The sequence below is a fragment of the Drosophila ficusphila genome, unplaced genomic scaffold, assembly GCF_018152265.1.
Source record: "Drosophila ficusphila isolate 14025-0441.05 unplaced genomic scaffold, ASM1815226v1 contig_412, whole genome shotgun sequence".
NCBI lineage: Eukaryota > Metazoa > Arthropoda > Insecta > Diptera > Drosophilidae > Drosophila > Drosophila ficusphila.
In genome coordinates this window covers 3,900,541-3,924,470 of record NW_025064326.1, presented here as the reverse complement: position 1 = coordinate 3,924,470, position 23,930 = coordinate 3,900,541, and the positions used below count along the sequence as shown (strand labels likewise).

The 23,930-nt window shown below is 43.0% G+C and overlaps 4 protein-coding genes across 5 annotated transcripts in view; 2 read left to right on the top strand and 2 right to left on the bottom strand.

The window, feature by feature from the left end:
* LOC108094144 (leucine-rich repeat and fibronectin type-III domain-containing protein 2) overlaps positions 1-14,063 on the top strand; it is a 50,598-nt gene extending 36,535 nt beyond the window's left edge. The window contains 9 exon segments of the mRNA XM_017194580.2: positions 7,358-7,573; positions 7,889-8,839; positions 9,411-9,752; positions 10,277-10,956; positions 11,528-11,666; positions 12,149-12,273; positions 12,474-12,695; positions 12,697-12,855; positions 13,754-14,063. Of these exon segments, the coding sequence (XP_017050069.2) occupies positions 7,376-7,573; positions 7,889-8,839; positions 9,411-9,752; positions 10,277-10,956; positions 11,528-11,666; positions 12,149-12,273; positions 12,474-12,695; positions 12,697-12,855; positions 13,754-13,883 (2,946 nt within the window). The 5' untranslated portion in view covers positions 7,358-7,375 and the 3' untranslated portion in view covers positions 13,884-14,063.
* On the bottom strand, positions 1,286-18,697 carry LOC108094145 (rab3 GTPase-activating protein catalytic subunit). The gene is made up of 5 exons (XM_017194583.2): positions 17,310-18,697; positions 16,932-17,104; positions 2,425-2,963; positions 2,139-2,368; positions 1,286-2,083 (listed from the first exon to the last, which is right to left on the bottom strand). The coding sequence occupies exons 1-5, from the start codon at positions 18,627-18,629 to the stop codon at positions 1,583-1,585; spliced, it is 2,763 nt and encodes a 920-aa protein (XP_017050072.1). The 5' UTR covers positions 18,630-18,697; the 3' UTR covers positions 1,286-1,582.
* Positions 18,698-18,811: 114 nt separating this feature from the next.
* Positions 18,812-20,331, top strand: LOC108094171 (zonadhesin). 2 transcript variants are annotated; one of them, XM_017194631.2, is made up of 3 exons: positions 18,812-19,053; positions 19,103-19,195; positions 19,271-20,331. In XM_017194631.2, exon 3 carries the CDS (start codon positions 19,492-19,494, stop codon positions 20,293-20,295), a length of 804 nt encoding a protein of 267 aa, XP_017050120.1. In that variant the 5' UTR covers positions 18,812-19,053; positions 19,103-19,195; positions 19,271-19,491; the 3' UTR covers positions 20,296-20,331. The 2 variants fall into 2 exon arrangements, with proteins under 2 accessions (XP_017050120.1, XP_017050119.2); XM_017194630.2 differs by having other exon boundaries at positions 18,812-19,195.
* Positions 20,332-20,455: 124 nt separating this feature from the next.
* Positions 20,456-21,940, bottom strand: LOC108094172 (cytochrome b-c1 complex subunit Rieske, mitochondrial). Its single transcript, XM_017194632.2, has 3 exons — positions 21,754-21,940; positions 20,835-21,214; positions 20,456-20,769 (listed from the first exon to the last, which is right to left on the bottom strand). Exons 1-3 carry the CDS (start codon positions 21,845-21,847, stop codon positions 20,551-20,553), a joined length of 693 nt encoding a protein of 230 aa, XP_017050121.1. The 5' UTR covers positions 21,848-21,940; the 3' UTR covers positions 20,456-20,550.
* Positions 21,941-23,930: the final 1,990 nt, after the last annotated feature.

Below are 23,930 nucleotides of genomic sequence, written 5' to 3'. Positions count from 1 at the left end.
ATTGAATATATACAAAACACAAATCTGGCCGCCCATATGAATATCATATCAAATATGTTTGGCTTACTTTTGTATGCACAATTTATTCTTTGATTTATTGGATGGCCACTAGCTACGATTTCGCATAAAGCAGCCAACAATAAATTCATTGAGTGCGGTTCTTCGGCGGATCGATTGATGGCGTCATAAAATCATTTGCAAGGTGTCAGTGTAACAAAGGAAAATGACAAAAAAGGGAAAGCATAAATCCGATTGCTACATACATTTTAAAGCCACAAAAGCCAAAAGCAAATCATGAAAGCTAACATGGCTTAAACGAATTTTCTTTGCAGATTATCTTAGTTGTTTCAGACATTGAAACAATAACGTGTTTGTATTTCATATTTTATGCAGTTCAGCAATCCTTGAAATATTTTTAACAATTCATATAAAAACCTAATGCTGACTATCCCACTAGAATCTTTTTCCCATAAAACTCTGCCGAAATTTGGTAAACGATAAGGTTGCAATGTTAATCTGCATATACATTATTACAAGCAAGTCTGAGCCTTTAAATGGAAGCGAGTGGAATGTGGAAGCCGGTTAGGCACTAACATGCAGCAGAACCCCTGCATTTAAGCACCAAATGCAGAAAGACCAGGCACTCACATAACTCGTGCCCTCAAATGCAGTAAATACAAATTTATTTTACACTCTTACATTTTTGGTTAGCAAAGGAGGCGAGAACGAAGCATTTGGACTACGGGAGGGGGGGATGTTAGTGCAACATGGTTGCAGGCTTTACGAGGCAACAACATGTACACAAAACAATTATTGCCCGTAGGTAATTTAGTGGAGAAAACATTACCAGGAAAACCGACGAGGTGGAGAAATGTTTTATGTCTGGCCGGGTTCCCCGATTCCTCCGATTCCCCCGCCTCTTTCTCTAGAGATCCCAGAGTGTGCGCTTAAAATAATTCCAGTTAAACATGGCCCACAATTTGCTTATGGCCCAGACTGGAATCGGGCCCCGCCCCCACTCACTGGAGCACTTGGCCCGCATTTCGGCAATTCCCCGGCCAAAGTTTGCTAGTTCAAGAAAAGTAGCAGAAGAGCTTTCCTCGCTTTCAGCTTTCCTTGCCTGTCATTCAAGTGGCGTTTCCATGCGGATTTCGTTTGGCCCGAAAGACTTGCGGCTGGAAAAGTGATTATGTGATTATATGTGGCCCCAGATCTCGCAGGGCGATTCCCCAAAACGATGCGAGGAGATGAAGCTAAAAGACTCTACAGAAAGGTGGTTACGGAATTTGGTTGATTAAAGTGTTGTTTTAATTCGTTTATGTAGCACCAATAACACCGATTACTTATAGTTATTTTGTAATATTTAAATTTTTTTGTGCTGTATGGAAACATTGGGAAGCAAATGCAATTCCTTTTCAGTTTTTTTTTTTCAGTTAAGTAGGTTTGTTTTTAAATTACTTCTATGAAGTTTTTTCTGTTGAAAGTCCTGTTTTGCTCTACTAATTTAAGTTATTTATATAGGTTTATGAACTGAATGATTTATATGAAGTACAAAATCTTGAAGTAAGTTTGTATGGTATCTTTAGACAAAAGCCGTGCTCTCCGTAAAAGCTCCACAGAGTCTCAGTTTCTCGCCCGTGACAATGGCCCTCATGAATTGTGGGCCCAAATACAACCCCTTCTCTGTGCTCTTTGTATCCCCATCCAATCTGATGATATAATCCTTGCTGATCAGCCGATCAGCCATGTCCTCCTCCAATTTTGGTATGAGTATATCGTACAAGGTGCCGTCTCCAGCTGCCGTCAATCTTCGATTGACAATCGTGCAACAGTTCTCGTTGCGCAGGATCTCCTCAAACTGAAGTTTAACTTGCTGCAAAGAGCTTCTTTTGGGATAACCCGATAGTCTTTCGAAGCACTTGAATTGGTAAAAGCGACGTTCCAACTCGGCCAGGTCATCTAAGAAAGGTTTTATAGGCGGAAGTTGGTCGGAATGAGAGCGGGAAAGTCGGCAGAGATCGGTGAGAAGTTGCTCGATCTGTGAGCTAAATAAATCCTCCACTTTGGCGTTGCTTAGAATGTCCTGAAAAAACATAATGTTTATAAATGATTTTCTAAGAGATTTTAATAGAACTTACTATAAGTTTTAGTATAGCTGAATGCAGCAAGGGTATTATTGTTAGCTCGTATATTTCGTGCATTTTTCTAGTTTCCATATAGTGAAGCACTTTCAAAGCTTCGTTGGTGTCATCAAAAAGTCTTTTTTGTCGGCTTATAGGAACCGCTTGAGCCTGTTCCCAAACTTTCTGCCAGGTATTACCCTCGGTGGTCATGCGAATGCTTAACTGATGTTTAACCTCACCCAATTCTGAAAGGAAAAATACTATATATTAATTGATTTATGTGAGTTTCCCAAGTCCTTACCATCAGTGACCTGTTCCCAATCCTTGGGACTGTACCAGCGTATAAAGTCCTCCATTATTCCTCTGGGATTGGCAGCTTTAAAGGCCTCCATGTCGGAGAGCAAAGAAGTGCACATCATTTGCGTGGTTAAGCCCGAACCAGGTCCCAATTTCAGCATGACTTCCGCATCATCCTGCAGCTGATCCTCGGTCTTTGGAACCGGATCCTGGGTCTCTGGTATGTAGAGATACTCATCGGGTTCCTCCAGCAATCGGTCGTCATTCAAACGTCTGAGTCGACCCTCGGGTTTTAGGCTTAGCACTGCCTTTGTGGGAGAACCAGAACCGGCAGTCGGATCATCGCAGTCAAAGAACTCCCCCTCGTCGTCGTCCTCCTCCTCCTCGACCTCCTCCTCCTCGGAACTGCCCTTTCCCACCACCCCCTCGGATTTTCGCTTGCTATTCGACTCCCGTTGCACGCGACGTTCCACACAAACGTTGAGCATCTGCAGCTTTTGGTGGAGGAGGCAGGTGCGCGTGTCGGGAAAGCCAGCGGAAATTCTGCGGGAAATTCAGAGGAATTAGAAGTGTTAGATTGTTTGGCGCAGCCCGAGGTGTTGATACATTCACTTAATTAATTGGGCTTACGTTGTTTTGCTGCTATTTATAGCTTGCTTTGATTTTAACTTATGGGGTAATTTTAGTAAAGAAAATTGTATTGTGTTAGTGTTGTCAGTTAATTAAGTTGAGATTTCTTTCCCTTAAAAGTAATAGCAAACAAAATGAGATTTATAAATATGCAGCTTACGCTTATGAATAAACCCTTAACTCTGTAACTCATCTTAATTATATTCACTTCTTTGAATCGCAGTCTCCGACTTGAGCATTATGTGTTAAAGATTTCATCTGCATCTTAATTTTTCCCCAACCTTTCCACGACTCCACCTGGGTTGGATCTTCCCCCGCCTCCTGGGCATATCGGTCACATTCTTTGGGGCCAATCTCAGCCAGAGTCTCGACCATAAACCCGACAAAGGCGGTAAGCGAGCTCTCGGCCAAGTTGGCATGCATACTCGTATGTCAGGGCGGACCATGGGAGTGTATCTATCCCTCCTCCTCCTCCTCTTCCTCCTCCGCCTCTAAACCAATTGATATTCACGCTCATCACGGCTGTCAACGCGTGCGTGGCCCTCTGGTCTTGCATAGCCAATGAGCCAATGAGGAGTGGAGGTGACTCGGTGACTCGGTGACTCAACCAAAAGAGTTCGCTGAACCCTTTGAGTGGATTAGAGTATGTGTATGTGGCTGCACCAAGGGGAAGTGAGTTGTTTGGACCACGACTGCGGATGTTGGCCAAACCGAAAGGCAGGGGAACTCCCCCTTCCCCGAAAAAAGGGAACTTCGGGAGCTGCTGCACTTGGCATTTGCATAAAAGTTGCCTTATTAGTGGCTGCGTGGACAGCTGCAGGGAAGGAGCAGCTGCTTAAAAGGTTTTTAAAGTGGCTAAACTTGCACTCAACAAGCCAGCACGAGACCTTAGCTGGCTGACAAATGGCCCTTGGCTTTTATTGACCTAATGCCGGCCACTTGGCAGTGCCCATCTCCTCGACACTTTCGTTTTAGTTGCAATAAAATAAAAACATCAAATGTGCTTCTTTTGTGTCATTAAGTCTATGTTTTCCCAGCTTCCTCCCATCTGCAACATCATCATCAGCTGCCTCCATAAACTAACCCGAGTTACGTTTATTTTTGTGTGGCCTACGGAACAATTTACTCGACAACAATGTTTAGCAGGATAAGCTGCGGTTAAATGTATATTGTTTTCTTGGTCTCGGCAACAAAATGAGATGAAAAGAGCCGAAATATTTTATGTAGATAAGCTAAGGATATTCTACTTAAAACATTAAGATGTCAGAAATCACATAAAATATATATTTTAGATGATTCTTTATTCCTCACTACATTTAAATATTTCATAATTGGTTTCACATTTCTTTTCATCACCTGAACTTAATTTTCCCCAAATCAAAAATCCCGAAAATCCCTTCAACCCTTTAAAAGGCAACCTTAATTCTCACCTGGAAATGCAAAATTAATACGCCCTAAAAAGGCTTCAAACTTCATCGGTCCAAGCTCAAACAGCAACCCCATTTTTTCGCTGCTCTCCATTTAATTCCTGTGGCTAAGCTGACCCAAAAGATTATCAACCCACGCACTCACACCTCCCAACCAACCGACCAGAGCTCTATATATAATCCCATCTATATATAAACTTTTCAGTTGACAACTTTTCCCACAAGACCAGAAAAAACAAACTCACTTTTTCAACCTCAGAAATTCTAATCCACTTAAATGCTTAACAGCATTATGTGACCTTAAGCCCAGACGCCCATAGCCGCCCCCCCAGCCACGCCCACAAGAAGTATGCCCGGCTTTTGTTAAATAAAACTTCAATTAAAACATTTTTGTGCCTAGAGCTGCGATGGGAGCAGAAGATTGCCCAACTTGGCCCGAAAGGCAGGTGGATGAAAAAAAATTTAGCAAAACAAAAACAGAAAGAAAAAAATTAACCGCTGGACCATTGTCTAAAAATGCAAATTTGCCAAGCCACCGACCACCAAAAAAAAAAAAAAGAGTGAATAATTATACGGCCACAACAAAAGAAAAAAAAACCGAGTGAGAGGGATAGAAAAATCATTTGCACCTTTCAAGTTTTTGGGCGAGAAAACAAAAAGTTGCATTTTTGTAAATACCCTCGGGAAGTGTTGAAAATTATAACCCTCTGAGTCGAACCGAATAAAAGTGATGAATTAAAAACTTTTTTGTTGTTAGATCTCAGAAGTATTTAATTTTTGAAAGCATCTGATAAACAACTGAAGGGTATTTTGAAAACCCTCTTTTCAAAGTAAATTTTCAGGCTTGCTTTTTTTGCTGCACAACTGTACTTGATTCGTTTTTCATTTATTCACTCAGTCAGTGGCTGCAGTTCTTCCTTTGTTTTCCAGCTGCAATTTTCGCACTTTTCGCGCATTAAAAAATTTAGTGATGCAATTAATACGCAGAAGAAAAACAACAAAAGGCGACTCAGTGCGAATAAAAGAAAGCGAATAAAATGGTGCAAGAATTTTTTAATTAAATTTGTGGCCAGACAGTTGAGTGAGAAATGAGAAACGAGCATAGGGCCGAAAGAGAAAGAGATAGGGAAAGAGAAAGAGCTGGAAAAGTGGGAAATGCACAGTGGAGCTTGAAATACTTTTCTGCCTCCTTCTTTCAATTTTTTTTTTGTTGGATTTAGCCACGTAATGCAATTTATAAGTTGAATTAAGGAAGAGACAAGCCAACAAAAACCCAAAATGCCATGAAAAATGAAGTCAGGCGCATCGGACAATTGAAATATCAACCGCCGCAGCCTCCTTCGCCCCGGGCAAAGTATCTTTTGGATTCAGGGAGGCGTGACACAGCTGCCGAGATGAAGAAAAAACTATCAATCAAAAGACAAAATGTTGATTATTATTTGGGATGCAGCGAAGCGTGCAGTTTAATTATTATTCTGCGGTTTATCTCCAAGTTGCAGAGTGGAGATAAAGTGGTTGGGGAACTTTAATTTGCAATTGAGTAAAATCTCAATAAACTAATGCTTCAAAATGAAATTATACGGGAAATCAGTAGGAGTAAATTTGATTGATTGAGGCACGAAAACTTTAATGATTGTGCAACTTTTATGCAAAGGGGAAAACACTTTATCTAGATTTTTAAAACAATTAAATTCATTAATTAAACAAAATTTGATTTATGATGCTTTGCCACTTTTATTTGTTGTGACAATAATAACTCTTCTGAGCAAATTCATTAATTCACATATTCTATTGTCTTTTAGCCTGATTTGCTTATGAAAAACATAATCTCAGAGTCCATTCACCTGTTCTTTTACTCCTTTAAGTTTCCGCTTGAAATCACATAATATAACAATGATCAGCGAGAATAAAAAACTGTCTCAAACAATAACAGCCGAAAAAGAGAGAAAGGGGAAAAAACTGTGTGTCATCATAACTCATGATTATGCAAAAAGGTCAACAGCTTCTTTGCTGACCCTTAAGTCATCAACCATTGTTTGCAGGGTTTCGAAAAAGTGGTAAAAAGGGGAAATCGGGGAACATCACGTGCTTGGCTTTTTTTATGAGGCGGCCAAATTAAATTAAATGGCTAACAAAAAGCTACGCCGCGTCACACTTTTTATTTGGTGCGTTTGGCGGTTGGTCCTTTCGGAAAAGAGTCCCGAAAGGGATGCAAAAGGATTTACTTTCGCTACGTCTTGCTTTTCTGCCGCCGGTATCCCAGTTTTTATGCCTATTTTATGGCCCGAAGGAGGGGAGCGGGAAAAGCGGCTGGGAAGTGAAGCACCTCGTTTGACAGGCGCAGCCAGGCAGACGGGCAAATTAATCAAAACTAAACTGGCCCAAGGATCTGGGATCTCGGGACGGGGCTCTCCTTTCACGCACTGTTTGTTGTCTAACGAGCATGAAAATGAAATTGAAAGTAGCCTGCCAAAACTGATTGATAAAGCTTGCCCACTTGCATTTCCCCCATGCAGAGAAAAAAGATAAATTATATGCAAATACTTTCGTATCATTAATAAAAATTAAACGACATGTATAACTAGTTTTTGTTTTTGTAATATTTTTTATATATTGCTTCTTGCAAATTTAATCAATCTTTAAAGATACTTAGTATTATTTCTCTCTGTGCCAATCTTATCCACTTACTACACCCCCATTTCTTGACCAACTGACCATTGGCAGATAGTAGAAAATAGGGTAGGAGGTTTTGCCTGCCAGGCGACAGTATTAATTGGGTAATTTATGGCCCGACTGGGCCAGACAACCTTCACTTTTTCACTAAGCCAACAGATTCACTCTCTCTCTAACCGAACGCTGTCTTCTGCCATTTATTTGCAGCTCTATGCCGGCACCAAGATGAGACCAGGCCGAACGACAAAAGCAACACCAGCAGCGACCACGCCCCTGCTCCCGGTGCTCCTGCTTCCGCTTATCCTGGGAACGGCCCACCTGGCCCACGCCCAGTGTCCTTGGCAGAGGGATGTGCCCGACCTGCAGACCAGCTGCATCTGCGCCTACAATCTGGGCAGGGAGCTCTCCGTGCAATGTGATCAGGTGCGAGTTCGTTTTGATTTGAAGTGAATAGATTACAGAAGCATCTTTTAAATTAATAACATTTAAATAAATAACTTTTTGATTTACTTTGTATAGTATAACAATTAAATGGAATATATTTGATTTATGTACTTTGTATAGTATAATCCAGAAACGAAACTCTTTTCTTTGGAACAAAATACGATTTAGATTAAATAAAGATTGTTTTAAGAAAGGAAAGCCTCTTCCTTTGATGCTTAAAATATTTTAAGTTATTTATATTTTCAAACTGTCTTAAGTTGCTTTACTTAACCAAACCTTTTTCCCCGTCCCCAGGTGGACTTCCCCCAGCTCCTGGAGGCGATGAACACCCACGCGCGGCTGAAACCCGTGGACTTGCTCTACGTGAACAACTCGACGATTTCCGAGCTGCCGGAGGCCATTTTCAGCAATTTAAGTCTGCACAATGTGCAACTTTCGAGCTGCGGCATTCGGAGCATAGCCACGGGTGCCTTTAAGGGGCAGGAATCGGTGCTGAGGAATCTCAACCTGCAGGATAACCTCCTGGCCGATGTGCCAGTGGAGGCGCTAAAGGTCCTGGGCAAACTGAACCTGCTGGACCTGTCGAAAAATCAGCTCAGTCACATTCCCGACGATGCCTTTGTGGGTCTAACGAAGCTATCGACCCTCAAGCTGAACGACAACAATGTTACCCTGGCTGCGAATGCCTTTCGGGGACTGGAACAGAGTCTCAAGAACCTAAATCTGAAGGGCACCAAACAGAAGAAGGTGCCAGAGAGCATTCGAGGTCTCAAGAGCCTGGCTTTTCTCGATCTTTCGCAGAATGGCATCAAAGAACTGCCGGGATCGGGTGGAATTCGGGTCTTTGATGGCCTGGATGCCCTGACTGCCCTGAATCTGGAGAGGAATCTCATCCAGAGCATCGGGGAAACGGCTTTCGCCGGTGTGCGAAAAACCCTGAGTTCACTGAGTTTGCTCAACAACCTGCTGGCCGAATTCCCCATCGGCGCCGTTCACTCGCTGAAGGAACTGCGTGTCCTCGACATTGGCTTCAATCTGCTGACCACTCTGCCCGAGGCAGCCTTCCGGGGAAATCCGGGCATTACGCTGCTGGCCCTCGATGGAAATCCTCTGAGCAGCGTGCCCGAAGGCGCCTTCGCCCACCTGAACGCCACTCTGCGAGGCCTTTCCCTCGGAGGCAGGTTCCTCCATTGCGATTGCAAGCTGCGCTGGGTGGCCGAGTGGATTCGCAATGGTGACTTGCAGGTCAGTGGAATTAGTTATGCACTACTGAAATTCGGGGGAAAAGTGATTTTGGGGAAAGCAAATTCTGTGAAGAGTATATTTTGGATTTGAGAAAAAACTCTTTTGAAAAAACTTGAAGGAAAAAAGCATTTATTGCATTAAAGCACTTTAAAATTTACCTTTTTTTAAAGTTCCTTAAATACAGTGCAACAAAATAATGAACAAATCCAAATTAAATATTTTAAATATTCAGGCAGAATAATCATTACAAAACACTTTACCAACCCCTAACACCTATGTATGTTCTTTAAATACTTTTACCAAATTTACTAAATTAAATATTCACGCATAATAATAATTCCAAAACATTTGATCAACCCTTAATAAAATTCCCCTGCTCCAAAATCAAAATGACAAATTGAAGTTACTGTTTATTTCAGTACTTTTACAACCACAGAACATTCAATGTGTCCCCCTGATAAAAATTGTTGTCAAATGGCCCACTTCCGATTGGACTTTTTGCAAACTTGCTAACGTTCGTTTCATTAACTTGGCAACTGTGTTTGGCTTTCATCCCCGCATTTCCCCGCAGGTTACATCACGCGAACGGAATCCCCAGTTCTGTGGCACCCCACCGCGCTTCCGGGACCGGGGCTTCTACTCCATTCAGCCGGAGGAGCTGAGTTGTCCGGACATCGCCGACACCGCCCTCCGCGGACCCGTCGGCCTGGCCGACAACCTGAAGCCAACACTCGCCTCCTCGCCAGATTCCGTAGAATACGAAACTGGCGAGGGAACGGGGACGGGTACAGTGGGCACTGGCACCGCCGCCTCCGCTCCGGTGACCAGCAGTGTGAGCAGCTCCACCTCGACAACGACGGCCACCACAACCACAACGACCACCACACCGGAGCCAACGACCAAGAGGAGCACTGTGAGTGGGCAGGTGATAAAACTGGGGGGCATCGTTAACTTAACAATTGGGGGAGTTGGGGGAGGAGTTGAATGTAAAACCGGTGCGGGAATATTATCATGCTGGCATTAAGTGCCTGTACACCGGCGGTTCCTCAGCGACACTTTGTCAAATAAATCAAGAATCATTGAGCAGGCCATATAACTTATTCGTTGCCGGAGTAATAAATCAGACGCACGTAAAAGCTGCTCCGAAATCATAAAGTCGGGTCTAAATAATGTGGTGAAGTTGAAGGCTTAAAGAACGAATAATGTTAAGTAATTTCAATATAACACAAGCAGAGTTCCTTAGGCTTAAGCTCTATGATTTATTAAAGTCCGATAACAGTTCATTACCCATTCGCTTTAAATTAATTATTACTCCAATTTAAATCGTTATCTAGATAAATAAATAAATAAAGTAGAAACGACTTTTAAATTAATTGAATAATTTTAGAGAACCTTCTGCTTAATTTACTCCTTTACATTTGAAATTCCCTATGACAGACTCGACCTCCCACCAAGACGACGACCACTTCATCGGCCGCCACAAGCTCCCCAGCCACGAATCTCTCTGTAAATGGAACCGGAACCGTCCAGGCCACCTCCATCACCACGAGCAGCAGCTCCTCCTCCTCCTCGTCGTCGTCCTCCTCCCATGGCAACAGCAAACAGGCACCTGGATGGCGCCAGGGAGTGACCAATGGCAACGGCAACGGCGGAGGAACCGGAGGTCTCCACAAGCCGCAGAGGCCACCACTTGTCCTCGGTTATCCGCCACAAAGGGGCACTCGCATCGACGATGCCAACGAGGTGCAGGTGAAGCACGCCTTCCGGCAGGACAGCTCCGTGATCATCCAGTGGGATTCGGACACGGCGAATATCCTGGGATTCCGCGTGGTCTACCGACTGTTCGGTGAGAAGGCCTTCAAGCAGGGACCCCCACTGGAGTCCAGCGAACGCGAGTTCAAGATCAAGAACGTGCCCGCCCAGGAGTGCATCATCGTGTGCGTCATCTCGCTGGAGGAGCTGCATGTGACCCCCGAAACAGTTCCCTACCAGCAGTGCCGGGAAGTCCGAACAGTCGCCTCGCAGGCCTCCAACATGGACAAGATAACAATTGCGGCCAGTGCCGCGATTTGTGGCACCATCATCGTGGCCGTGATTGTCTTCATCGCTGCCAGCAGGTGGGTCTCCCTCCTCTGTTTTTTTTTCTTTTTCCCCTTTTCCAACCGAAGAGTTATTACCCAACAACTGAGCCACAGACAAAGCCAATTGCTGTGCAAAGTGGCTGGCTGATTTATCGCAGGTCCTTAAGTCGTTGCCACATTTCTATACAGTCTATTTTAGCCCTATCGCACTGCGTAGAACTTGCCACAAGCAGTTGCTTCCTCACACTTTATCATCTTTAGGTGCAAACCCATTTTACCCTTTGTTTAAGATATTGTAATTTTATGGGAGTTTTATTGTGAATTACCCTGGGGTTATTCAACGAAATAAAGAAGAGGGGTTGAGTTACTAGTTCAAAATATTTTATACATAAGTATTTTCAAAAAAATTGTAATCAATTTCTTTATAAAATAGGAACACTATTATTATATTGATTACATACAGAAGTACTCTAGTTTTCTAATAGTTTTAAAAAGTGCTTCTGCTCTAATTGTTGGTAGATAAATGATGCAATTACTTGGCTTGCAAGGGTATTTACATCCCCATTTCTTTTTCTAAGCCATAATTTCTTTTCATTTTGTTTTGCAGACGCTCCCGCAAACTGCAAAACAGCCAGCAGAAGAGTCCGCTGCCAATTGGAGGTCTGCCCGTTAATTGCTGCGGTCCAACCGGTTCACCGGGACCACTTGGCTCCATTGCAACGCTATCGGCATTTAACAATCACAAGGTGAGTTGCCCCCTCGAAACACTCCCCCTCCCCTCTTGCCCTCGGTTTAAATCTGACTAAGAGGTTGCCAAGAAATTGTTGCCACTTCTGGCTCCCGGCTGGCTGGCTGGCTAACTAAATATCTGGCTGACTGTCGGCTGTCCGGATTGTCAGATAGTTGGCCAAGTGGGGGATTGGGTGGCTGCGGATGGTTAGGCCATGACTACGGGAAATTGGCAGCGACGCGATTTGATGGCTCTTGATTGTGTTTATGGGGGACAACAAATTAAATGGAGCGCAGCTCGGATAAATACTGCGAGTGCAGAAAGTATTTCAGATTTGCAATCTGTGGGGTAAACTTTTTGGCAAGGCCGCTTGGCTTTTACAAGTAAATAATTACAGATAATGTGGATTCCATACGAAAATAACTTAAAGAAGAAGTGAATCGCATGAATAAATTTGTAAAATAATTATTTAAATTTTTAAATTCATTCGTTTCCTAGGAATGGGACCAAGTCTCTGCCTACAGTGGCCGCTCGATACCGCGGCCCAGGATTTATCCCGTGGAACAGCCGGACGATATGCGCAGTCACTTTTCCGGAATGCCAGGAAAAGTGGGCAAGTCAAGGTGAGCACAGCACTTTCCCCCAGCAATTAATGGCGAACCAAATATTTGCTTGCCCTGCATTTCGAGCTTGCCTGCTGCCTTATTTGTTTTCGTTATTATTTATTTCGTTCGTTTCGATTGTTTCATTATTTTATTATGCATTACACAAACGCACCCTCACACACACACACACACACACCACCACGCATTGCGTACAGTAGATCCCTGGCGGACGGACAGTCGCAGCACAGTTTCTCGAATAATTCGCATCGCGGCTACTTGGGCAGTGCCTTCCCCTCGAATCTGGTGAATTCCCGCCCCGAATTGCGGCAATCCCGGCAATCCTTGGCCGCCGCCTCGGAGCGAATGTCCCGGGCTTCCTATGCCGGATCGATACACGGCGGTGGAAACGGAGGAGGAGGCGGAGGAGGGGGTGGGGGGGGCCGGCGGTCTGCCCGTGAGCAGCCTGATGGCCATGAGCGGAATGGTCGGCGGCGGCGGACCGGCGAGCATCGCCTCCAGTGCCCGGCGATCGAGGCCGCGTTCCAGATCCCGCGAGCAACTCAATGCCACCCACATTCACAACCATCGACCGGGAAGTCGGTAAGTAGAACACCTCACAAAAAAAAAAAAAAAAAAAAAAGTAGAAAAAAAAAAAAAAAATCAAAACAGACAAGCCAATTAAAACGAATTCGCACCCACGAAAAGCCACAAAAGCGATCTTATCACGGATCGCAAATCACACATCCCAAATTACACTTTCAATTCTTTCTTTTATGTTTCCCGTTTTCGAGTTTTGCGTTGAAAGTTTCCTATTTCAATGGTTTATCGCTTTCGTTGGTCATTAAATTAATTAGTTTTTTTTTTTTTTAATGCTTGGGGAGGGGCTTTGATTTATTAGAGACCGTCTCAAAGTTTTCAATGTCAAATTTAAGATTTCTTTAGTCGAAAGGTTCTGAGAAATCGTGGGAAAAAAAAACAAATATTGATTAATGATAGGGTTGTCTTGCCACTTTTTATATATTCGCCTTGAACTTTGATATTATAAATGCTAGATGATTACTTTTTTCTCCTAAAAAATAATTACCAATTGAACCAATATATCGCACCAATAAATAACCCATTCATCGCCTAGTTTTCCCAACTCGCAAAGCGAAAAAAAAAACTCTTTCGACCAATTTCCTCGCTTTATTTTTCAGCCTGATTGGCAACTATCCATCGCCGCAATCAAATCAAACTTTCATTCATGTACAAAATTCTGTAGCTACATTGTGTACATGCATTCCTTTCACCACTAACCCAAAGAGCCGCCGTTCGCCGCCCCTTTGTATAAATTTCCACTGATTCCATTAGTTTTAATTGCGTTTCGCTTGGATTCGAGCATTTTTACAAACCGGCGGCACAAACGTTGCATGGGGCAATGCGTCGTCAGTGTTGCACCGGCGGTGGTGAATCTCTGATATAATCGATGGATATAGTACAACTCTAATTCGAATTGCAGATACTCGCAGGCGGGATCGACGCACACGCTGAACAACTATTGCGATACATCGGACAACTGGACGGATCACGATATGGACATCTATATGGCCCGCAATCCGACCACGCGAAACGGTTTAGTGCCATTATGAGGGCGACTCACGTTGTCCTGATATTTCAATGTTGTATTAAACTGGGACGGCATCTTCTGACAATATCTGACGCCGGCCATTGGGGGGCAGGAAGGCAGGGGGCATGGTCGGCGTCAGCAGCAGCAACAGCAACAACATCAGCAGCAACAGCTACAACAGCAACATCAGCAGCTACAGCAGCAACAGCAACAGCAACATCAGCAGCTGAGGAATGAGCGACATCAACAACGACTTAGAAACAATCAGCAATTGGAGCAGCCATATCAGCCAGCACAGCAGCAACATCAACGATTACACTACTATTTGCCGCAGACAGAGCGTTGCACCTCGCCCCCCGATGTGGTGCCCCGAGCAGCCAATTTCCATAATAGCAATACCACCACAACTGACAACAGCAACACCACTAACAACAACAGCAGCAACAACAATAGCAGTAGCAACCAGCAGCAACAATCGGCGTTGACAGCAACGCTGGAAGATGCAACAGCAACATCCAGCGAGGCAGCGACGGCCGCAAGTGGCATTGTTGTCGAGAACTATTTTAACGAATATGAACGTCAGGAAATCATTTATCATCATCCCACAAGCAACAGTAGCTGCAACAGTAGCATCAGCAACAGCAACAGCAGCAGCAGCAACAGCAGCAGCACGGCAGCAACACGCCAACTGCCCCGCAGCAATGCCTTCCGTTTACAGTTACCCGCAATGGCAACGGCAACGACTAACAATATTTTATATAATATCAGTAATAACCATGATGCAACCGGCAACATGGGCAATTATAAGGCGCATACGTTTAGTGATAGCTGTAATTGTACATGTAATTGTAGTCTAAGCGAGGAGGATGAGCGGCATCTCGAGGTGGCAACAGCAACAGCAATGGCAACAGCAACTCGAGAAGATGAGGCAGTCGGCTCATCCTTGGCCAGCACCTCGGTGTCTAGTATAGAACAAGTGCAACATCAGGAGAAGGAGGAGCACCATCAGCAGGAAGTGTCCTTGTCTCTGAACTTGACATTGGCTGACACTGCTGGCAAGGAAACTAAAGCAGATTCTGCTGCAGAGCGAAATGCATCAGCATCTGAATCTGAATCAGAAACAGTAGACACATCTGCAGACAGGGCCGAGCCTTGAGTGGCGCTCCTTGATGTTGCTGTTGTCACTGGGGCCTCTCGAAATCTGCATAATATGCATAACAATTGCACGGGCAGAGCGATGTTAAAGTGAAATAGTGAAGAGAAGGAATAGATATTTTTATATGCTGTTTAGAGTGCAATAAATAAAACACAACTTCCCTAGTTCTCTCTGCAATTAGTTGAACAGAATTAATGTTGAGCAATCAAAGAACTACAACTTAAGTCAATATGGTACTAATTATACTTAATAGCTATTAAATCGAATTAACTAATGTTTAGCGTTTAAGGAGGCGGGGTCGTTTTAATGCTGGGATAGACAGGCATAGAAGTCGCTGAGAGAGCACAAAAAGCAATATGTACATAATCTAGAATGAGCAAAAACCAGTCCTATAAGATGTAATTTACCCAATCGTACTTCAAGTTTAAAGAGTTTCACGTTAGTTAAGAACTAAACACCTAGTAGGTCAAATGAATTTTCCGCATGATTTCAAACATTCCCAAAAACATTCTCTAGTCTGGACCTTTTTTCATTATCCCCGATTCATTTATATTTCGCTCTGTGTTTGTCTATCCCGGCCTTAAGCTGATTACCCCATCCAGTAGTTTTTGAAGCAACCAAACCATTTTACTGCCCAAAAACACGTTTTATTTAACTCATATTGAAGTCAGTCCAGTTCGAAATCGATTTTAAGTCTCGACTTGTTTCATTCGTTTTGTACAGAAGCTTCAATTCAAACGTTTGCGTGCTAAGTTCTTTCTTATGTTTATGATTTCTACTTTTTAGTGACATTTTAATAAAAAGAATACATTAAAAATGCATTGTTTTATTATGATTTAATTGGTTTGTACTACGTATTTAGTTTGCTTGTTGGTCGAGCACCTTGTACATCGCTGTATATAGAATTCGTAGGCTTAAGCGTTTGAACGATTTCAGTTTTAGCATTTTCATTATCATTATCAAGATCGTTGGAGGGACGAGTCCGGATAAACAGTTCGGACGAGTCCGGGCGAAACACAGTTGACAGTTAACAATATTTAGTGCCCGTGGGCCGGATTTCCTTGGAGATCCACAACAAGCCCATGTCTGGCACTAGATACTTAGTGAAGTAAGCTAATATCTATGTATCTACACGTATGCTATACTCTATCCCTAAGAACCCAGTTATAGACAAGGCTTTGAGCATTAGAACAATAAGCACAATTTAGGTGGAAAACGGGAGCAATTATTTAGAAAGAAAAGTAAACAAATATTCCAATAAATGTAGGAAATAAATGAACAAACAAATTACGTTTCCGTTAATTGTTTCACTTGTAAAGCAAGCAAAGGAAAATTAGAGGAGCAAATATCCGCAGTTAGCATAAGAAACTTTAAATCAAATTTAGTGTTAAATAATTACAACTTAATTAAACTGCCTTAGCACATGGAGAACGATGAAGAAAATAAACGAGAGCACGTGCTTAAATTTAGTTTAGCAGCACTTGAAAAATACTAACAAGGAGGTGAGCAATATTTTATTATAATCGGTGACACACAAAACTGCCAGCCAACAAAATAAAGCATATACACATTCCAACTGAAGGAAAACAAAGTATAGAATGTCCTTCAGAAGAGCTCATCTCCAGCAAAATACACTGCAAACGAAGACACCAACCGATTTTGAGGAAGATAACACCACCAACTCAAACAGCTAGACTTATTGTACACACGATCCCATAATAAATGTGCGTTATATTGTTAAATGTAAATCAAATTCAAATGTTAACTTTGCGGCTTCACAGATTAGCAAACTAAATTTACTAGAAAATTTACGGAAAGTTTCGTTTTAGGTTTTTAGTTCGTACGCATCAAGTTCCAAATAAAGCATATTTTTGTTACGAACTGTTTGTTGGGTTGATATTGTGTTTTACTCACCCGGGAACTGTTAAGGAATTATCCCACAGCAATCGCAGTTGGCGGGTGAAGGCCGCCCACACTTGAGCCATGCCCTCTACACTGCCCAAGTGGGCGTGGCAGGTGGCCAGAAGGCAGCTGAGACGGCAAACTAGAGAGTCGGGAACAGCACTCTTGATGCGCATGGGATCGAACTGAAAAGGTGTAAAATAAGAGTTTATTTTAAAAAATAAACTAAGGTTAATTAAAAAAATATAAAATAATGATTATTAAAATGATTTAACTTCTTAATGGATTCAATAAATCAGTTACATTACAAATAAAGTGAACACTAAACTGCATTACGGATTGATTTTGGATGAAGGCTAGCTTATATTTAGAACTTGGGAGATCTCTTACCTTATCCTTAAAGCTCTTTTTGGAGTAGGGAAAGAGCGCCATATCGGGATGCATATCAGGAAATAAATACGCCAAAAGTTCGCTTAATTCGCTTTCGGTCATCGGACCAGGTAACTTTTTGGTTAAACCTGCCTGTGAGGGCAGCTCGTAATTCCGATCTCTTCTGGGAGTAAGTTTATGTTCAGTGATGCGATCCAAGGGATTAGAACCCGCCTCAGCTCCGCTACTAATGCCCGAGAAGTTCCTGCCCACAAAGGACTCCAAAGATCTAGTTACTCCGGCAACTGATTGGTAATCCCTCAGGCAGATGGAGAGATACGAAGAGGCCTCAACTGAGAGATAAACCTTGCCTAGCGGAGCTTTCGAGGGCACAAAATCCGTTCTCTGTTCGCTGTCGAAGGCCACGTGTTCCGACAACTCCGGCCAGGTGTAAACCAAATAGATTTCCGTGCAAGATTCGGGTGTGTAGCCATGTGGCAGGGAATAAAACTGTTGAACTTCAAGATGGGAGACCTCGCCCTCAACCGCAATATCCTCAGAGCTGAGACCATGATCAAAGGGCACATACATGGGCATGCGGATGCGCATGGTGTCCAAAGCATAAGTGGTGCAAACAGAGATCATGGCCGCCTGGGAATACGAAGTGGGCAGCTTCTCCCTGAAGAGCGTGAGCAGACCCATCAGGAATCGACTCTCGGGCGGGGCTTTCTCCAGTCCTATGAGCCTGAAGTTGGTCCTCAAAGCAGGAGCTAAAGCCACGCCCGTGTAGAAGTTCCATTTGGGATCGTAGATCTGCACAAAGATGGGAACCACGCTCTGAACTTCTGCGGATACAACGGCCACGGCGCTCAGAAAGAAATTGAACTCCGATGTGGACTTCATGTAGTTGAGATTGGAGTTCACGGGCCGCAACACAATGAAGCGTCTTAGTCCGTAGATCCTGGCCAGAATGTGCAGATCCTGGGAACTCCTTATCGGTGGACCAAAACTGTTTATACTTGATATGAGGTCGTGGTGGCAATTGGTGCGTTGCAGGCAGGAATTCTCCTTGAGATCCTCTTTCGAGGGCTGCTCATCTCCCAGGATAGCCTGATGATACTCCACTTCAATGCCATTCCTCAGCATGTCCAGTGTTTCCTTCTCGACTTTCCACTGGCAGGTGAAGATTTCCCCCGATTTGAGGCTCCTGCCCACGTCAGATTCCGCGGATACGTCCCATTTCTGCAGGATCTCGCCCAACTGGGCGTTGAACACCTCCCAATCGGAGTCGGCACTAAAGTTTTCGCGGTAAAATTCACTGTCGTCGATTTCCTCGGCCATTTTTTGAGGATTTTTACTAGACTCGAAGTAAATAAAAACAATTAAAGTCGTAGACAACAAAGATTAAAGTTGCCGGACCAGTGGAATCGAATTCATCAGCTGTTAGTTGCTGCCAACCTAAAGGCCAGTGTTGCACAACTAGCATATCTTTTTAGGTCCGAATGTTTTTGGCAGCACCCTGCAAACAGCTGAGTTTTGTTTACAAGCTTATTTTGAAATTTCTGTTTTCGAAATGTTTGGAAATTTGAAGCGGTTCGATGCAAACAGGTTCTCCAGTTTGGAGGAAGAGATTCTGGAAAATCTAGTTCTAAAGTATAAGCAAGCTATAAGGTCGCAAAATTTGGACGCTTGGAAGCAAATCGCCGCGGACTTTAAATTACAATCAGGAATAGATCGTCCTTGGCAAAGTTTGCTAGAGAAACATGTAAATACTCCTCGATTAAAAAAGCGAAAGGTTAATAATGAAATGGTAGACGATAGAGTGTTGAACGTTGAAGCAGCATCCGGGGTAAAATTGTCCATCACATCAGTTTCATCGCTCCGAGAAGTTGTTAAAGATGAGGAAAGTAAGTGAGACATTCCACAAAATAAATTTAAAACTCACAAGGACAACTAAAGCATTAATATTTATTCAAAACCAGGCAGCATTCACCCTGATCCAGAAAACTCCAGCCAACCTATATTTGAGCAGAACGACGACATTACGAACATAAAAATCGAGCCAGCCGACGTTCCAGCAGAAAAAGAGACCTTATCAGTCGAACCAGTCTACGATCTAACAGAAGAAGAATCCCTAAAAATCAAACAAGAAAACGATCCAATAGATATTGAAAAATATATAAATAGAAAAACGATTTTGAAAATGTACCTAGAACCAGAAAGCGTTCAATCTGATCCAGAAAATGAACACAGGAGCACCCCCAGTCAAGACTCCAGCCAACCTAAATTTGAGCAGACTGACTGCAATATAAAAGTAGAACCAGCCATCGATCTTACAGAAGAAGAAACTTTGACAGCCGAACCAGCTAACGCTACAAATGAAGAAAACTTCTCAGTCGAACTAACCAGCGCTGCAAAAGAACAAGAAACTTTGACAGTCGAACCAGCCAACGATCCAAAAGATCAAGAACCCTTGACAGTCGAACCAGCCAACGATCCCATAGAAGGAGAACCCTTGAGAGTCGAACCAGCCATTCATCCAATAGAAGGAGCCTTGGCCTTCGAACAAGCCAGAGATCCAACAGAAAAAAGAATCTTGACAGCTGAACCAGCCAACGATCCAAAAGAAGGAGCAGCTGTGAGAGTTGAACCAGTCATCCATCCCATAGAAGGAGAAACCTTGGCCTTCGAACCAGCCAGCGATCCAACAGAAAAAAGAACCTTGACAGTGGAACCACCCAACGATCCAATAGAAGAGAAAACCTTGACAGACGAATATCTTATTCTGCTCAAACTCCAACAGGATTACTACCGAGGTAAAAACGCCAGAGCAGCCGAAAAACACAAAGTAGAGATAGAAAGTCTGAAAATGATACTGGATCAGCGAAAGTTTGAGTATGAAAAGACCAAAATGGAATTGGAGAAGTATAAACTAGAACTGGAAAACTCCCGCCTTAAAAGTCTACTGTCTGAAATGGAGGTCCTGGAGTCTAAAGATGATTCTTAACACATTTTTTAGTTACATAGTAAATAAATTTGACAACTGCCACTGTATGTTCCATCAAACATTCTACAGGTTACGATTAATTTGGGTTACTTCACATTTCCGTTGTCCTTTTCTTAGTTTTATCTCTCCGCAATTCGAATGAATGTTTCGTTTATGCTCAGCCGTTTTGTTTGGTTGTTTTTATTAATTTACATCGATCCATTCACTATGTAGTTGGGGCTTAAACGATAACAGCGCTGCGGGTGCATTGATCCTCTAGCCGACAATGAGGAGGCCCTCGTTGGGGAACTCGTGGGTGGGCACTTCCAGATTAAGTGGCGCCGGACCCTTGCGGATGCGTCCAGAGGCGTCGTAGTGGGAACCGTGGCAGGGGCAGTAGTAGCCGCCCCAGTCACCGGCGTTCGCGATGGGCACACAACCCAGATGCGTGCACACACCGATGACCACCAGCCATTCGGGCTTGACCACACGTTGCTGCAGGATTCGAACGGAAATATTAGTAAATTATATTGATTTTCCTAATGAAGATATCTACTTACATCATCAGCTTCGGGATCGCGCAGAGTGGATGTGGCCACGCTTCGCTCGGTCTCGATTTCCGCGGCGGTACGGTGGCGGATGAACAGCGGCTTTCCGCGCCACTTGAACGTCACCGACTTGCCCTCGGGGATGTCGGCCAGCTTGATCTCGATCTTGGCCATGGCCAAGACTTCGGCGGAGGCGCTCATCGATCCGATGAAGGTGTTGACCAGACCCTTGGCCGCGTAGGCACCGCCAACAGCTCCTGCTCCGACCAGCAGGTACGAGAAGGCCTTGCGCTCCTCGGCGGTCTCATTGCGGCGACGACTGTCCTTCACGGAGTCCCGGCGGTAAGCCGAGAAGTCCGGCACCTGCAGGTCGGTGTGTGCCTGGCGGTTAGCTGCAAAACAAGAGGGGTTTATAAGTCGTCTTTTGGAAAATAAATTGAGATCAATACATGATTCTAAAGAATTGAAGATTCTTTCCCCAAATTTTAATATATTCCAGTTTTTATGTTATTCTTTACTCTTATAAACAAAACTGTATCGACGAACTATAATAACATTCATGTATCCTACCCATGGCTTTAGATTTCTTTGGATACAACTTTGTTGTCCCTCAAGATATTGGCAGGAAACTTAACAAATCAAAGTTACTAGTCCCTAAGAGGCACTATCCCAAGTATGAATGAAATCGGCCGTCAATATCCCATTGAGACAATGAAATGTTGGGTATGCTTGGTGCGCCTGCAGATTGTTGTTATTGTACGAGGTTATGTTGAAATTACGTAAGGAAATTTGCGATATCTCCTTGAACCTGACTGCAAATCGAGTCCTTGATGCATTTCCTGGCTTTTAACCGCATTTTGTGCGGTTTTTCCTGGTCGAATCGTTATGTAACGCGTGTTTTTCCCGCAGAATCCACCTCGCAGATTCTTACCCATCGAGTTGACGGCCACTCCGCTCGCCTTCAGTCCTGTGGAAAGGACCTGGGCTCCGCCCCGGACGTAAGCACGCGACACGGCGTTCATCATTTTGTATGTTTGTTTAAATTTAAATGATCACGTATATTTCGGTCGAAAACTTCGACTTTCGTCGCCTCCGTCTCTGCCAGCTGAGTAGGGATGTGAAAAATAAAAATATTTTTAAGAATATATCGATATTTGGTAATTGTTTACAAGTGCGGTGCACGGTAAATACGGCTTAAAAAAATAAAGTAAAATATGGAAACGATGTGTTTTTTTCTAAAACTTCGAAATCCGTTGGCGGAGAGTGAAAATTTTGCACCGTTTTTTTGTTATTAACAATTAAAGATTCGATTTGTAGTACAAATTCGGATCTGAGTGACCGTATTTGCAATAATCGGCCACCAGACGACTGCAATAATCGGCACATCACATGTAAATACGGTCACATAGATCCGAATTTGTACTACAAATCGAATCTTTAATTGTTAATAACAAAAAAACGGTGCAAAATTTTCACTCTCCGCCAACGGATTTCGAAGTTTTAGAAAAAAACACATCGTTTCCATATTTTACTTTATTTTTTTAAGCCGTATTTACCGTGCACCGCACTTGTAAACAATTACCACATTTTCACAAATAATAATTTTGTATTTAAAGAAAACATTTTTTAAATTTGCTGCCAAAAGGGTTTATCACGGAAAATCAAACGTTATTTGTTCATTCGCTTCGTAACATTGGTAGAAATCTCGACTAGGTGGATGCCGGTATTGCTTACTGACACATACTAGTTGTTATGAACGGCTGGTGGTATAAAGGGTTTACTTTGAAAAACTTATATTTTAAACTATTTTTAACATTTTCTGGCGAAAGGTTTTTAATTATTAAATTTCATCAGTAGGTATTTTCTTAAATGCACTTATACAAAACCTACATAAAACAACCAAAAATCATTTTATTTCAACTGGGAAGGTCTTTTCTTGAATGTTTCTTGGATCTTAGGAATACTACATACTAGCTTTAAATAATTTGAAATAAATTTATTTGTTTCACCTTCCCATTCAACTTTTTCAACCCTTTCGTTCCCCAAAGGTGATTTCTCAGCTTCCACCCTTGTTAAAGTAAAAACTACTTTGTATTAAATTAGCAAATGCAACGGATGGGATTTTCCCGGATGAAAGGGGTTTCCATGGCAAACCGGTTGGTCAACGCACCACCAACTTCAACTTCAATTCGGAGATGAAGTCCAACCACCAGCTTTCAGAGACCAGGTTTTACACTGCACTTTTCCATTTCCCCAACAGCATCGTGATGTCATCCGTTTGATGTTTCGAATCTGGCTCAGGGTGGATTCTCTCAGCCTAATTAATAAGCGAGAACCTCTTGAACAATTGTTATTCCTCAGCTGATCTCATCCAACGCATAAAACGGCAATAAAAAATTGCATAAAAAATAGCTGGAAGCAGCGAAACGGGCAGGGGAATTCGTTATGCGCATAAAAGTAGGCAGCCAAACTTTAAAACCAGAAAGCAGTAAAAAGCGTGGAAAACTCTCCCGCAGCCGGCTGAAATGTAATTCCTCTGGCGCCAGTCCTGTGATTATCGAAAGTAGTTCTTTTTGATGTCGAAAGTTTGCTGCCACCCACTCCTCTTTCCTCCCTTTTCCACCCGGTAGGTGGCAAGGGAAAGTAAGAGTGAAGGCGAAAGTATCCAGCGCCCTTCCCTCCTGTGGACTCACGTCTATTTTCCAGCCGAAGGAGGAAAATCTGCGCACATAACGGCGCCTCTATGTACTTGCCCCAAAACACACACACACACACACAGGCATAAAAAAGGGGGCCTGCAAGGAGGGCACTACGGAAAAGTGCGTGAATTTTTGCCAAAAACAAAAACAAACTTCAAAGTTGTTGGAAATATCACGGCAGGTAAATACACTTTCTTTGAAAAAAACTTTTTTTATAAACCTTAACAGTGATAAACCAAATGGATAAAATATTAAAATGATATTTAATTTTTTCTTTGGTATCAAGATTTTATTATAATTTAAAACTTTGTTAAGCTAAGGGATATAGCCACCAAAACACTGACCAATCATTATTTTTGCATTCTTTTATCCACATTTTTGTCATCACCTTGCCAACCTTTGTCGACAA

What these genes read in the sequence shown, in the direction of transcription:
- LOC108094145 (XM_017194583.2), bottom strand. Translation starts at nt 18,629, where the DNA reads ATGGCCGAGGAAATCGACGACAGTGAATTTTACCGCGAAAACTTTAGT. An exon ending in AAAAGAGCTTTAAGGATAAG is followed by an intron (nt 17,105 to 17,309) that starts GTAAGAGATCTC and finishes ACACCTTTTCAG; the next exon opens with TTCGATCCCATGCGCATCAA. An exon ending in CAGCTATACTAAAACTTATA is followed by an intron (nt 2,084 to 2,138) that starts GTAAGTTCTATT and finishes ATGTTTTTTCAG; the next exon opens with GACATTCTAAGCAACGCCAA.
- LOC108094171 (XM_017194630.2), top strand. Translation starts at nt 18,862, where the DNA reads ATGTTTGGAAATTTGAAGCGGTTCGATGCAAACAGGTTCTCCAGTTTG. An exon ending in AGTTGTTAAAGATGAGGAAA is followed by an intron (nt 19,196 to 19,270) that starts GTAAGTGAGACA and finishes ATTCAAAACCAG; the next exon opens with GCAGCATTCACCCTGATCCA.
- LOC108094172 (XM_017194632.2), bottom strand. Translation starts at nt 21,847, where the DNA reads ATGATGAACGCCGTGTCGCGTGCTTACGTCCGGGGCGGAGCCCAGGTC. An exon ending in AGTGGCCGTCAACTCGATGG is followed by an intron (nt 21,215 to 21,753) that starts GTAAGAATCTGC and finishes CTTGTTTTGCAG; the next exon opens with CTAACCGCCAGGCACACACC. An exon ending in GCGATCCCGAAGCTGATGAT is followed by an intron (nt 20,770 to 20,834) that starts GTAAGTAGATAT and finishes CGAATCCTGCAG; the next exon opens with CAACGTGTGGTCAAGCCCGA.